Source organism: Parasteatoda tepidariorum, chromosome 4 (genome assembly GCF_043381705.1).
Source record: "Parasteatoda tepidariorum isolate YZ-2023 chromosome 4, CAS_Ptep_4.0, whole genome shotgun sequence".
Classification (NCBI taxonomy): domain Eukaryota; kingdom Metazoa; phylum Arthropoda; class Arachnida; order Araneae; family Theridiidae; genus Parasteatoda; species Parasteatoda tepidariorum.
In genome coordinates this window covers 35,933,481-35,949,704 of record NC_092207.1, presented here as the reverse complement: position 1 = coordinate 35,949,704, position 16,224 = coordinate 35,933,481, and the positions used below count along the sequence as shown (strand labels likewise).

Here is a 16,224-nt window from a genome sequence, read left to right as displayed (position 1 = left end):
TTTTTTTAGATGCGGTCATTTATTCATGAAGCTCATTCCCCGGCCATCACTCTTGGCGTTATGTTCCCAATTTTGGAAACTATTTTTACATTCCTGGTTAACAATTTGGGCAATCATAGTCAAATGAATTCCCTCATCCTTGGAAACCTGGATAAGGTCATTAGTGAAAGAAGGAAGAATCCTGAATTAAGGAGTATGGACGTACTTCAACTTATGTTGGACATCAGTGACGAAGGTAGGTCAATGCTTTTGTTTTCCAGGGCATTTAAGAAAACTTCAAAACTTATTAGGTATTTTGTTGAGATCAATTTACAATTCTTCCTCGCACCGACGATGATAGAGGAAAATAACATTGCTAATGCTCACTGTATTTAATTAATTATCATTTAATTAATTATTATTTATTTATTTTTTTGGAAAGTTCGTTATTTTTTTTTTTTTGGTTCGTTTTCAAAAGTATCTATACCAAACTGATTGTCGATTTCGAAAAAACCTGAAATGTATGTCGTTTTCGATTAATTATTTTTTGATGATTTGCATATCTATGGTGTCATGACGATTATTACTTTTGAAATATATCCAAGCGTAACAGCAACAAAATATATTTATTAATATTTAAAAAAATAAACAAAGCAATTATGAAAATATTAAGGGCCCTCAGCGGCCAAAATACAGAAATATAAAAAGATATTCTCATAGAGGAAAGACCAGCCTANGAATTAAGGAGTATGGACGTACTTCAACTTATGTTGGACATTAGTGACGAAGGTAGGTCAATGCTTTTCTTTTCCAGGACATTTAGGAAAACTTCAAAACTTATTAGGTATTTTGTTGTGATCAATTTACAATTCTTCTTCGCACCGACGATGATAGAGGAAAATAACATCGCTAATGCTCACTGTATTTAATTAATTATTTTTTATTTATTTACTTGGAAAGTTATGTTCTAGTTTGGTTCGTTTTCAAAAGTATCTTTACCAAACTGTTTGTCGATTTCGAAAAAAAACCTTAAATGTACGTCGTTTTCGATTAATTATTTTTTGATGATTTGCATATCTATGGTAATAAATAAAGACGGTAAAAAAAGATTACTTTTTCTTAACAGTTTACGTTTAATTTAAAAATTTAAAAACTAGCTAAAAAATAACATTTTTATACACAAAACTTGCAAACGTTTTTTTTCGTTGAGTAGTTAAGCTACACGAGACCCAATAAGTTCATCTTCAGAGTTTGTTTAATATGGTTATTGTTATAAAGAAAGAGCCCGTTAACGTCAGATCTGCGTTGTAGTATAAAGATGGGAAATTTTTCTTCGCAAGTAGTATGCTACAGCAAGTAAAAACGCTTAGCTTTTATCAACGTTGATTCATGTTGTCTTTGTTAGGCAACAAGTGGCAAAAATGAAAAAATATTATGATTATGTTTGAATGTCAAGTTATGTATGTTTCTATATATGTTGGAAGGAGTTATAGAGTGGGGGGATAGAGTGCATGAAGAAAACCGATTGGTTAAGCTTTGCAGATGAAATTGTATATTAACCGAACCCACAGGTATCCAGCTTCTACAAGAAAAAGAAAGGGTCTTATTTGTCATAAAATCTCAGGCGAATCACATGAAATTAAAGTTTTAAATACCCTTTCAAATACGAATTCATATCCCTATGTAAACGGATTTTTCGGTTTTTTCTACTGGTCGAGAACTAGAAAAGCAACTAAATTTATTTTCGATTTCAGAATTTAAAAATTGGAAATGAAACCTTTATTTTCTAATAGCAAAATGTCCTCAAAAGCGTTTCAATTCTCCAATTTTGTTAATTAATGTTTTCCTTAAGTGCAGAACTACTTAATTTCATTTATATTTCTCGAATGCGACTTTAAATATTACACTGAAGTGTTATCAGGAAAAAAATATCAGTCTAAGGAAAACCGGGTAATAGTCCAAAAAAACCTACCGTTAAAAAAAAAAAAACCTTCAGCGCAGAAATTACCTGGTGAATTAACAGTTGATTCAATGCCAATTAACTTTAGAATGTCGATTAACTGCATGGTGCAATATCAATTAACTTTAAAAAAATTATTGTTGGGAATGACTGGCAAGTGTATATTAGAGGCAATTAAATTAATGTGCATTTTTATTGCATTTACTATAAGATGTTATATTATAATTTATGCACTTCACCGATACCTACTACATTGTTTTTAAAAGGTAAAGAGCTATTGTCGACTAAATCTGCCATAGGTAAGAAATTCAATTAAAAAATTCAATTCTCCATACGAAAAATAGAAATAAAAAAAACCTCCTTCTAAATTCTGATATCAAAAATGGATGCAAGCTTTGGACTCTTACGCATCAATATTTACAATAAATCATCTAGAGAAATATTTTTATTTCTTGACAAAAATACACGCATGTAATCTCTCCCTTCACCACTTGTAAAAGAAATTAAAAAACCTCTCTCGTTGGCTTCCTAAGCTTGGAAATGTAAAACGAAGCTCAAACTTCTAGCGCAGTTTCTTCATGCCCGTGCCATCTGTAAATACTCTCCATTGACGAATCACCAGAACTGAATTAGTAAGAGAACAGCAAAATCTCACATTCATCCACATCTAAAGCGTTTCACTTTAAAACATTTTTTAATGTAATTAAAAAAAATAATGCTTACCAAAATTCTCCTTAAAAATTCTCTATGATAGCAGAGAATGAAAATTTTATAGATTTAAATGAAGTCTTTTAATCAATATTTTAAAACTGTTCTGGATAGTTGAATGTATGACTGATACGTTGTTTATCTTCACATATAGAGAAAAGCAGCAGTACAAAGTTGTCTACAATTGAAGTGATAGCAAATGCACATTTAGTACTCATAGCAGGATACGAAACAACTTCCACTGCCTTAGCATTCATGCTTTACTTGTTAGTAAAACACCAAGATGTCCAACAACGCCTCTTTGAAGAAATCGATGGAGCTCCCGATGCGAGCTACACCACAGTTCAAGGTAATTAGAGAACAGAAGTTCTCCATTTATATATATATATATATATTGCATGCTCTTTTTGGACTTATTTTTGGAACCTTTTTTAGATTTCGCTTTCTTTCAGAATCTTTTATAGAACAGACAATCCAAACAAGCGCATAGCATAGAAAAATTCTAACCTTTCTTATATTCTGCAGTATCAATTTTAGTTCCAAATTTAATACTGATTTCTTAAATTTAACATTAAAAATATGAGATTTTTGTATGGAACAAAACATATGGTCATATACTCCGTTATTTATAATTTTTGCATCGTGGTTACAATCTGATTTTCTGTGGATAATCCATTTGGTTTACTGCAAATGAACTGCGTAGATCAGTTGTCGCCAAACTTATAAAGTTTCGGAGCCATCAATTCTTTTTTGAACCAAAAATGTCCTGGTTAGCTTGTAGTAGCTGGAGATTGACAGTTTGNAAACACAATATTTGTCACATGACGTGTAAAACAAATTTGCATATTTCACATTTGTTTAACACTATTGCATACAGCGCCATTCTCCGCTTGTGGTAAATTTTTGAACTATTAATTTATTTATTTATTTATTTTTTTTTTTTTTGCGGGAACTAAAACTCCATGACCTTTTATAGACATTTACCAAGTTTGATGACATTTGGTCGGGTAGTTTTATTTTTATAGCCATTTCAAAGTGGAACTTTAATTATAAAGACCCTGTACTTGTAGCTTGCTTACTTTATTATCATATAAAAATTTTGATAAGAAATATTTTATTTAGCTGAATGTAGCATAAAAATTGCAGTTAACTAACTTCTGCTACTTTCTTAATTTGTGTTGTCTTTACTTGTGTTACTTTCTCAATTTGTGCTATTCATTTAAAAAACGTTAACATATTTTTATTTCTATTACGATTAAAATTCGCGACTATCTTAATATATATATTTTTTGTTTCTTCAGAGCACCGGTATTTAGATCAAGTCTTCAATGAATCCTTGCGAATATATCCTCCCATAACTGGATTCGTAACCAGAGAGTGCAAACAAGACTATGACGCTGGACCCTGCACATTCCCTAAAGGATCCGCAGTGTTGATACCCGTTTGGGACCTTCAACATGACCCAGAGTTATACCCGGATCCGTGGAAGTTTGATCCAGACAGATTTTCCCCAGAAAACAAGAAACACATAAAGAGCATGTCTTTCCAGCCATTTGGCGAAGGTCCCAGAAACTGCATTGGATCCAGATTTGCACAACTCGAAGCGAAATTGGCTGTGTTTAAACTCATAAAGAAATTTAAATTCGTGCCGTGTGAGAAAACTGAAGAAAACATCACCCTTGTGACGCCAACTTTAGGAACATGTCCAAAGAAGGGTGTTTGGTGCAAAGCTTTGCCCCGAGAAAACAATAGTTAATTATAACTCCTGTTATAAAGGACTTCACCTGTTATAAAGGAACATAGAACACTATCATCTTTAAAGTTTACTATTTTCTTCAATTTTATATGTATATTTTCATTTATATAATATATTTGTGTAGAAAAGACATTGATAGCATGTTCCTTAAAAATATGTTTTTGTAAAATATGGTCATTTAAAATGTGTTTCTGTGAAATATATTAATTTAAAATAAATATCTCAGGTGTATCTTTCTTTTCAAACGGCAAAATTACACTAAATTCCCCTACTGATCGGACAATTTTCTGCACTGAGAAAAAAATGTGATCAAAACTACCAGAATCTGATAACATTTAGCTTGTTTCTAGCTCTATGGGAACACCAAAGTGCTCAGTAATTTTTACCCTAACGCTTTGGTAATGATTTTGGTAAAATTGACAATAAAATACTGTAATGATAAAATACTGTAATGTGTACGCATGGTAAGGTAGCATCTATTTCAAAAACATTTTTCAATATTACTTTTAAAAAATTTAAAGAGTTTTAAAAATACTTGCATTAAAACATAAAATCTGGAAACATAAAATCTGGAACTGGAAACATACAGAAAATACTTCTATGAAAAACGTGAAACTGGAATATTCGAAAGTTATCATAGTGATTAGGTGGTTATTAAATTAGTTACTTCATAAGTAAAGAAATTATGTTCCCATAAATCTTCGTAAGTAAACATAGAGGAAGTAGAATTTCTATTCTACCTAAAGAGCAGCCTTGATATATATTTTCAGAATCTATGGAGAAAAAAATAAATAAATAGACACATAAAGACTAAAATAATTCTTAGAATATCGCAAAAAATATTTCAATCAGAAAATAACAAAATCTTTATCAATGCTTTAATTTGTAATAAAGATTATAAAAATTTGTTATAGGGATGATTTGGAAACTCTTTGTTTATAAAATAATTTTTTTGTTAAAAACGAAAACAACGTAAATTAAAACATTTAAGAAAATAAATATTTTAATTTGTTTAAGAACAATTTTCTAAAACCAACTAGCCAATATAGATAAACAAGATTGGCACTAGATAAAAAAATAGCACTTCTAAAAAGAACTAAAGGGAGTAAATAGATTAGTAAATTTAAAATGAACGTGGGACACGAAAAATATAAACTAAATTTCTGGAACTTTGCAAAATTGTATGAGTTATACATCTTTATTTCTCAACAAAAACAACGTAAACAAGTTAAAACATTTAAGAAAATAAATGTCTTAATTTGTTTAAGACTAATTTTCTAAATACAACTAATCAAAACAGCTAAAAATTATGCTGTTAATATGGAACAAGAATAACACTTGCAAAAAGAACTATAGGGAACAAAAAAAATTAGTAAATTTAAAATAGACGTGTGAAACCAAAATTGTAAACTAAATTTCTGAAACTTTTCAAAATTTTATGAGTTATAGATATTTGCTTCTAAACAAAAGCAACGTAAGCAAATTAAGATATTTAGGGGAAAAACATTTTCAATTTTGTGAATAATTTTCTAAATACAACTAGCCAATATAGATAAACAAGAATAGCACTTCTAAAAAGAACTAACTTTTTCTACTTATATTAAAAACTTATGGATATTCAAGTACTAAAATTAATTCAGTTACAACTTTAATCACTTAGGACTCAACGTTTCTAAATAAAGGTAATCTTTTACCATCAAATATTACAATAAAAATTATGATATATCAGATTTTTTTTGTTCTGTAAAATTTTACGGGTAAAAAGTACCGGTATCCTGAGTGCTAGTATTTTCTGCCAAAATTTTATATACAAATTTTATATCTATTGGTTTTACAAAGTAAAATATTTATATCGATATCTATTACTTATAATTAATTCGAAATTACTTATTTACAGCCGTCTTGTTAAAATTTGCTGATTTCTGTAAATAATTTACTAAATTTAATCGCTTTATAATTGACCCTTTGACGCAGATTGTAATTAGGCAGACGCCTAATAAGTAGATATTCAAATATTTATCAATTAACGAATTTGTAAATTGGATAACTTCTTAAGAATTTATTCAATTATGAATAAGAAGTTACTCAATAATGAATAACTTTTTTTTAGATCACTAGACCTTATTTGCACACATAAATAAGTGCATATTTAAAAATTATTGTTTAAAAGTGAGACGCTTTTTTTCCCTTTAACCGACAAAAAGACACCAATATTTCATGCTGTATTTCATATCCATAAGTAAGCAAAAAGTTACATATAGTATTTTTTCATATATTTTGATATAAATTAATACGAAATATTGAAAATTATTATTAACAATATTTATAATAAAAATAATGAGTAAAAGGGCTAATCTGTATAAATGATTTTTAAAATTGTTTGATGATACTATTCTTGCTATATAAAATGAAAAAATACTTTGGACAAGCATACTTATTAGTCCAAAAAAAATCTCGTACTTCTTTGTTTAAAATTTCTAGAATATTCGAAAAGAATTTAATTTTTTTTTTCAATACAGTATCCCCAATACTGATTTATAATTTTCAAATATTTGATGAATTTTTTTTTTTTATTTTAACGATTTGTTCTCATAAACCTAAGCTATCTTAAACAGATAAAAATAAAACCTCTTATTTTATTTATTTATTTACATTTTATTGGACAAACTCTTTACTTTTTTGCACAATCTTTTACTCATATCTCACATTTACTTTGTAACAAAGGTCGTATTTTTTTTCGTAGTATATTTTATCACAAGTCATCGAANTATCTTTCTTTTCAAACAGCAAAATTACACTAAATTCCCCTACTTATCCGACAATTTTCTGCGCTGAGGAAAAGAAATGTGATCAAAACTACCAGAATATGATGAAATTTAGCGTGTTTCTGGCTCTTTGGGAACACTAAAATGCTCAGTAATTTTTACCCTAACCCTTTGGTAATGATTTTGGTAAAATTAACAATAAAATACGGTAATAACGCATGGTAAAGTAGCATGTATTTCAAAAACATTTTTCAATGTTACTTTAAAAAAAATTTAAAGTTTCAAAAATACTTGTATTAAAACATAAAATCTAGAGACTATGTTCATACAGAAAATACTTCTATGAAAAGCGTGAAACTGAAATATTCGAAAGTTATCATAGTGATTAGATAGTTATTAAATTAGTTACTTGATAAGTAAAGAAATTGTGTTCCAATAAATCTTCGTAAGTAAACATAGAGGAAGTAGAATTTCTTTTCTGCTGAAGAGCAGCCTTGATAGATATTTTCAGAATCTATGGAGAGAAAAAAAAATAAATAAATAGACAAATAAAGTCAAAAATAGTTCTTAGAATATCGCAAAAAATATTTCAATCAGAAAATAACAAAATCTTTAACAATGCTTTAATTTGTAATAAAGATTCTAAAAATTTGTTATAAGGATGATTTGGAAACTCTTTGTTTATAAAATAATTTTTTTAAAAAACGAAAACAACGTAAATTAAGTCATTTAAGAAAATAAATTCCTAAATAAACCGTCAGTCTCAAACCGCCATCACACGTCTCCGCTGTGGACACCTGAAATCACTGAGGTACTCTGGAGGAGAAAAGTGCTTTGCCCTCTGTACCAAGTGCTTTTCGGCCCAGGCATCCCCTGAACATCTACTGGACTGCCTCGGTCTTTTAAAACAAGACCTAATTGAAAGACCCTTACTTGTTTTATACTTCTTGAAGGTGAACAATCTCATGGACCTTGTCTAGCTAGGCTAGAAATGGGGATTTGAAAGGAGAAGAAGAAAATAAATATTTCAATTTGTTTAAGAGCAATTTTCTAAATACAAATAGCCAATATAGATAAACAAGATTAGAACTAGATAACAAGAATAGCACTTCTAAAAAGAACTAAAGGGAGCAAATAAATTAGTAAATTTAAAATGAACTTGGGACACGAAAAATATAAACTAAATTTCTGCAACTTTGCAAAATTGCATGAGTTACAAATTTTTTTTTCTCAACAGAAACAACGTAAGCAAATTAAAATATTCAAGAAAACAAATGTCTTAATTTGTTTAAGACTAATTTTCTAAATACAACTAATCAAAACAGCTAAAAATTATGCTATTATTATGGAACAAGAATAATACTTGCAAAAAGAACTATAAGGAACAAGACAATTAGTAAATTTAAAATAGACTTGTGAAACCAAAATTGTAAACTAAATTTCTGAAACTTTTCAAAATTGTATGAGCTATAGATATTTGTTTCTAAAGAAAAGCAACGTAAGCAAATTAAGATATTTAGGAGAAAAAAAATTTCAATTTTGTGAATAATTTTCTAAACACAACTAATTAAAATAGCTAAAAACTAAGCTGTTTATATGAAACAAGCAAAGAGCTTTGCAAAAAGTACTTAAAGGAACAAAAATATTAGTAAATTCACAGTAGACATGTGACACAAAAGTTGTAGATGAAATTTTTAGAACTTTTCAAACTTGTATAAGTTATGCATATTGGTTTCTAAGCCTTCTGATAAAATAATTATACATTTATCAAAGCAGATATTTCTCATTAATTACAGTTTTTAATTCTAATTTAAGTTCTATCAATAGTTATTTATTAGCAGAAAAAAATTTTAATCTTTGAAATTTTAAAAAAAAATATATATCTAAATTGTGTTTCTGACACAACACATAGACATTAAACAGATGGCTTTTTCCTTTCACAGTTTACTTGTTAAATTAACTCCCTTATTTTAATTTGTATCCCTGACCAGTGTTAAAGAGTACTTTCATATTAATGGTGAATTGATACATGTAAAAAATTTCAGATCAACTTTAAAAAGTTCTGCGCCCTGAGTAAAATTAATTTTTACCCTAAGACTTAGCACCGCAATTTTTACAGCAATATTTATTTGATTACAAAGTTTAAGTAATTGCACTGTAAATATTGTTAAATAAATGATCTCTGATCTTTCTTTCCTAAACCAGGAAGTATAAAAAAACTGGAACTGTTTCTCCTTTCAGGTTTTTTTTTTTTCAATTGAATATAAATCCCAAAGTATATCGTTTATATAATGTGTTTTATTTTTCGTTTAGATTTTCCTATCAGTGCGAAGTTCATCTTCCCTACACTCCACAGTGGGCCAGCATCCAAAGTTTCGTGGTCAAAATTAGTATTTCGATAAAATTTGTTTCAAAATTTGGGGATTTTATTTAGGGGTTTTCACGTGCAGGTAAATTGAATTCATAGTTGAAATTTAGAAATACACTAAAGATACCCAAAAAAACGAAATGGCGGTTGAAATATGGCGAGCAAAAATAAAGAAAATAATATAGTGCGTTTAAATAAATAAATATAGCAATGAAAATATAATAATTTTCGTAATTTTATATTAAAAATGAAAAGCAAATTATATTTCCGAAGCAATATTACAAAATAATGCAAAAACATGAAGAAAAAAACATAATTTTTGTTTTTTGATATATTTTGTCCACCTTTGCAATGCGAGCAAAATGGGGCAATATTTTTTTCGAAAGAAGAAACGTCGAAGAAGACAACAAAAAAAGTAACTCGTGGAACTTTTTGGAACTAAGTTTCGAAAGTCATTCAAACATTGTAAAATGTCAAATGGTAAGATATAAACTATAAGTTTGTCAAAAGTATTAAATAATCCAACAAATTGAAAAATTTTACTATAATTTCAGACTAATTACTCTGATAAAAATGTAACAGTAAGGTGAAATTCCTATATATATTTCTGAAATAAAAATTTAAGAGTTACATTTAAAAAAAAAAATTAACATGCTTTTCATTACATTGTACTCTCGTTGGTCTAAAAAGTAACTTATAATGTTTGGAATGATTATGGTTTGGGCTATATTAAAACTGCCTACACGTATTTTAGTTGAAAATTTAATTTTTTACTTTTGGCCAAAGACCATGGTCTTCTGGCCTATAGTGCACTCTGTAAAACATGCATCATATTAATAGCTGTGTTATGCCTTTGCTTAATTAAATACTCTATATAAAATCATATAAAAATATTTTTTCTACTTATATTAAAATCTTATGGATATTCAAGTACTAAAGTCAATTCAATTTCAGCCTTAATAACGTAGGACTCAACGCTTCTAAATGAAGGTAATCTTTTACCATCAAATATTACAATAAAAATTATGATATATCAGATTTTTTGGTTCTGTAAAATTTTACGGTAAAAAGTACTGGTATCCTATGTGCTAGTATTTTCTGTCAAAATTTCATCTACAATATTTATATCTATTACTTTTACACTATAATATAATTTTTATATCGATATCTATTGCTTATAAATAATTCGAAATTGCTTATTTACATCCGTCTTTTTAAAATTGACTGATTTCTGTAAATAATTTATTAAATTTGATCGCTTTATAATTAACCCTTTGACGCAGATTGGACACCGGCGTCCTTTTTATATTTTTTTCTGGACGCTCTAACTACGCGTTAGAACATGTTTTGGTATTTTTTTAATAATAAAAAACATTCAAATAATTTCTTAAAAAATTCTGTTAGATTATTAGAATTATAATTGCACTAAAATACAAAATACAAAAAAAGTAGTTTGAAAAAAGGTTTTTCCGTGATATATATCAATTAACGAATTTATAAATTGAATAACTTCTTAGTCAGTTATGAATAAGAAGTTATTCAATAATGAATAACTTTTTTTAGATCATTAGACCTTATTTGCACATACAAATAAGTGCAAATTTAAAAATTATTGCTTAAAGTGAGACGCTTTTTTTCCCTTTAAACCACAAAAAGACACCAATATTTCATGCTGTATTTCAAAGTCATATATAAGCAAAATGTTAAATAAAGTATTTTTTCATGTATTTTGATATAAATTAATACGAAATATTGAAAGACATTATTAACAATATTTATAATGAAAATAATGTGTAAAAGGGCTAATCTGTATAATTGATTTTTAAAATTGTTTAATGATACTATTCTTGTTATATAAAATGAAAAAATACTTTAGACAAGCATACTTATTAGTCCAAAAAAAATCTCGTGCTTCTTTGTTTAAAAAAATTCTAGATTCTAGATTCTAGAATATTCGAAAAGAATTTAATTTTTTTTTCAATACTGATTTATAATTTTCAATATTGGATGAAAAATTTTTTTTTTATTTTAACGATTTGTTCTCATAAACCTAAGCTATCTTAAACAGATAAAAATAAAACCTCTTATTTTATTTATTTATTTACAGTTTATTGGATAAACTCTTTATTTTTTACACAATCTTTTACTCATATCTCACATTTACTTTGTAACAAAGGTCGTATTTTTTTTCGTAGTATATTTTATCACAAGTCATCGAATAATCAAAACTTATGCCTGTCTTAAATAATGCAGCATTAGAATAAAACTACAAATTTTTGAGCAAGCTGAGCTTTTATTTGGATGAAAAGGTACCCTTTTCTGAAAGGTAATTAAAATAATTAACCATTTGCCAGTGTCTTTACGTATATTAACTGTTTGTAGTTTTTTTCAGTATCTATATTAGTGTGCAAAAAAAAAAGCTTTTTGTTCGCAAATGCAGTGACAGAATAAAAACTAAACAAGAAAAATATTATTATTATTATCAAAACTGAAACTAAAGACATACAAAAAGGGCTAACAAAAATTATTTTCTCGTTTTCAGTTCGATTGAAAAACATAGGTTTCTTTTCTTCACTAATTTCTATTTTTGCATGTTTACATAGGAAAAACAATTTTGAAATGATATAAAAATTATGTTTCTCGTCAGCTTAAATTAACTGTAGTTAAAATGAAGCAGTCAAAAGACAGGAAACAGTTGTTAACAGTCATGATCTATTGAAATATGTTGTCTTCATTTCATAAAATATAATGATCTACTAGTTTCGATCAGACACAAAACGCAAATATGGGCAACATAATTAACATGCACTTATTGTAAAGAAATTAACGATTAATAATTAAATAGTTCGCAATTTAACGCAATAATTACATTTGGATTTTTTCATTCATATCAACAACAACAAAAAATTTAATCATATATATACCACAGAGAAGTATAATTCCTTGGTGCATTACATATTCTATCATATGCATTGACGTCATGTATGCAAAAACTGGAGTTGAACAATGTACACATTAGGGTATTACAAATTACATTAAAATACACATTAGGGTACAAATTATATTAGGGTACACATACACATTAGGGTACATAAAATAATTTTTAAATGAAGAGAGGACAAAATCACTATCAAAATCTAATGAATCACTAGGGTTTAAGAAAGTTAGAACTATAAATCATCACACCTTGTTTGATTGCTGTGAGCAACAGTGATGATTTGATAAGTAATTATTAGAAATGAATTAGATTTCACCAGGAAACCATAATTGTTTCTTATTTTTACTTTTTATTTTGCTTCCTAGTGATTTGACAGACTTCGATTTCTGCTGTTTTACTTGCTTAAAGATAAATTTCTGATCCAGCTTGCGGACTTTTCGTTTTCGACAGGTGTTCTAAACATATATGAGCAAATCTCTAGAACCTTTAACCTATGTGTCTTCAAACTTTTCTTATAAATATATAACATAATATGGGAAAATTAATTCTAATAAAATTACAGGAATAACTATGCATTACCAACTTTAAGATACGTATAGTTTTGATCGCGAGTAACTTGCTTTTGGCTTTCATTTCTTACTTCAATCCTACATTTGACAACTTTTCATAAGTGTCGCTTAGAGTGTTTAACATACTTTTTTTTTCAATATGTATTCTGTTTAAAAAAAAACTGAAAATCACTAAAAACATAATTTAGTAGCTCAGCTGTACTATCATATTTTCTTGAATGATATTTTTCGTGAATATTGACGTTTGCAAACACTTAAAGTTCGTCGCCAAATTTTGGCACGTCAAACCGTAACCATCGAAAATTGGAAAAAAAAAGGTACACAATCCAATTCGACAAGTTTTATGTTACTGATATTCCAAAAGCTTATTTAAAGTAGAACAAACTTGTATCATTATTATAGATAAATATTTTTATTTGTAGTAATTATAAATTAATCGAATTTATCACAAACTGTCATTCGGTGAGGTAACAGTAACGATGTCAAGACCGTAACCAGACGCAGATCTAAAAAGTAAATGTTAAAATCAATCAAAATTTTCAATACACGTTTGTCATTACCTAACTTATTTTTCGTGTTCTGTGCATCGCATTGCGTTGCATCTGAGTAAAGTTATCGATCTATACCCTAGGTTGTCCAGACCGTAACCCTGTCAAACCGTAACCTCAGGATTAATTAATTGAATTTAACACATCAGAAATTAGTTTTTTCCCTATGTTTTACTAATTGAATATATTTTTTGACTGAAAATAATTAAAGTAAGCCTTTTCACACATTTTATAACAATTTAACTTAATATTAAAATTTTTAAATTTATTTATGATACTAATAATTTTTGATGAAAAGTAAAGGTAAATATGGAAAATTCAAAAATTAAAATTTTTTGTTTATACTTATAAGGGCATCAAAATTTTCGATGTTCACGATTATTTTCTGATATTTCATACATTTTCAAACAATTCTGGAGGTGTAAAAATAGTGTGCCTATTATTTTTTAAAAAATTTTTTTAACTTCGAAAGTCAAAGGTTCTAGAGATTTGCCCATATATTAATGACCGTGATAAAAATATTAAAATACATACCAAGCGCCTCAATTTACGGTTTGAGGTGACTTGTAATTTATTTGACATTAGACCCCCTTTGCTTCGAATTTTGTACTATCAATAGATATATTACAAAGCATTGAATTCCTTGCTTTTTGATGCTCTTTTTGCATTTATTTTTGTTTTGAAATTGTTTTTCAGCTCAAGAATGTACGTGACACTGACTCTTATTAGCGTCTTTTTCTCCTTCATTGTTATCATCATATCTAAATGGGCCATTCGGAGGCATTCAATCCACCAGACGTTGAAACGCTACGGAATACCTGGACCGGAACCGGACTTCCTAACTGGGAATCTGCGCCAATTGAAGAAGGATCCTACGCCAAATGAGCTCATGTCTGCTTGGATTAAAAAATATGGAAACATATTAGGATACTATGTGGGAGAAGACATATTTGTGGTTATCAAAGATCTGGAGATACTGAAAAAGGTAACATTTTACTTCCTAACACGTAGGCAGCCGATCACGAATTAAAGCCCCAACGTAGAAATCTGCTTTTCGCTGACTTTTAAGAAATGTGTGATTGAAAATTGGCCATAAAACAAGGGCACGTATGTCACGCTGATTTCTAAGCAACATTAATAAATTTCCTAATAGAATATCTTGATTAAACATCAGCGCATGATTTCTAGAAGAGTAGCGTCCTGTGATAGCAGGAGAAGGACGACGAAGTTCTAAGTAATTCTTACATAAACATGTTGATAATTAAAATGAAAATCACATACAGGGTCGCAAATTAATATTTGAGCTGAAAAAAAAAACGAAACATTAGTAAAATGTGACGAATCATTAACAAGGAAATCATGATTAAAGAAAATCAAAGTCTATTTTATTGTCGGAAAAAATTGAGAGAGAATGAAAAGCGTTGCTTAGAAACATCTTCACCTTTCAAAGAGCGATCATTCTGGTTTTTATTCCAATATAATTATTCGTCAAACTTTTGGTTATATTTTTGCTTCTTCACTTAACTGTTAAATTGAGACCTTCTAACGGGTATGCTTTTTCACTTCATTCTTGACAAGATTTATAAAAATACGTATTAAAGACGATACATAATTGCAGTCTGAAATCAATTTTAATGGAATTATATATATAACAAAAAGAAACTGACTTGTGACTTAAAAAAAATTGAAATTGAACTAGCAATAAATAACAAATGCAATTACAGATTTTTTTTAAAAATAAAGTTGTTGTTGTAGGTTCATTTACATCGCACTAGAGCTGCGCAATGTGCTGTTGGCGACTGTCTGGGAAGCATCCCTGAGGATGATCCGAAGACATGCCATCACAATTTTGATTCTCTGCAGAGAGGATGGCACCCCCGCTTCTGTAGCCCGACGACCTACACGCGAAGTCGAGCACTTTACGGTAGAACAGTTTAACGAGGACCTATACCGCACACCCTCTGTCCCTACGCAGACTGATCCAAGTAGTCACCCACCCGCACACTGACCACAGCCAGTGATGCTTGACTTCGGTGATCTGCTGGGAACCGTGTCTTAACGATCAGTCCACTGCGGGACTTTCAAAATAAAACTTACTAATTTTACTGAAAAAAATACAATTCTTATTATGTCATCAACAAGTTCAGCTCAAGGTTAGTCAACCAGAGTGTTAATGCGATCGACCAATAATATTCCCGCGAGCTGCTAATCGATGGTTTCGCAATCACACTACACAAATAAACATTTTTTTCTCGGTTTTTCGCACTGATATGAAATTAAAAAGAATGAGTAAAAACAGTATTATTGTTATTGGTCAATATTTATTTTTACTTAGATCTTAATCAAAGACATCAATGTGTTCAGCAACCGACCAACATTATTTGTAGACGTTGATCCAGCACCAAAGACTTTGGTCGGTCTTCGAGACAAAAGATGGAAGGAAGTCAGGAACATTGTCACTCCTACTTTTAGTTCAGGAAAAATTAAACAAATGACAGATGTTTTCTCTAAGAAGGTAAATAAAAAACGCTCTTCCATTTTTATGTCTTGGTATTTTTTTATGACTACTCTCAATGTTTTTAGGAATTGAATCGTCACCGAAATGACAAACTTGTGAGGCTGAACTAGATCGC

At 28.8% G+C, this 16,224-nt stretch overlaps 2 protein-coding genes across 2 annotated transcripts in view; both read left to right on the top strand.

Annotated features, from left to right (window-relative positions):
* LOC107440659 (uncharacterized) overlaps nucleotides 1-4,621 on the top strand; it is a 38,169-nt gene extending 33,548 nt beyond the window's left edge. The window contains exons 11-13 of the mRNA XM_043049456.2: nucleotides 10-235; nucleotides 2,802-2,996; nucleotides 3,949-4,621. Of these exons, the coding sequence (XP_042905390.2) occupies nucleotides 10-235; nucleotides 2,802-2,996; nucleotides 3,949-4,403 (876 nt within the window). The 3' untranslated portion in view covers nucleotides 4,404-4,621. The remainder of the gene's footprint in view (nucleotides 1-9; nucleotides 236-2,801; nucleotides 2,997-3,948) is intronic.
* A 7,092-nt stretch (nucleotides 4,622-11,713) lies between these two features.
* LOC139425427 (uncharacterized) overlaps nucleotides 11,714-16,224 on the top strand; it is a gene marked incomplete in the record, with an annotated part of 37,218 nt that continues 32,707 nt past the window's right edge. The window contains 3 exon segments of the mRNA XM_071180306.1: nucleotides 11,714-11,862; nucleotides 14,288-14,576; nucleotides 15,927-16,106. Coding sequence (XP_071036407.1) covers nucleotides 14,295-14,576; nucleotides 15,927-16,106 — 462 coding nt within the window.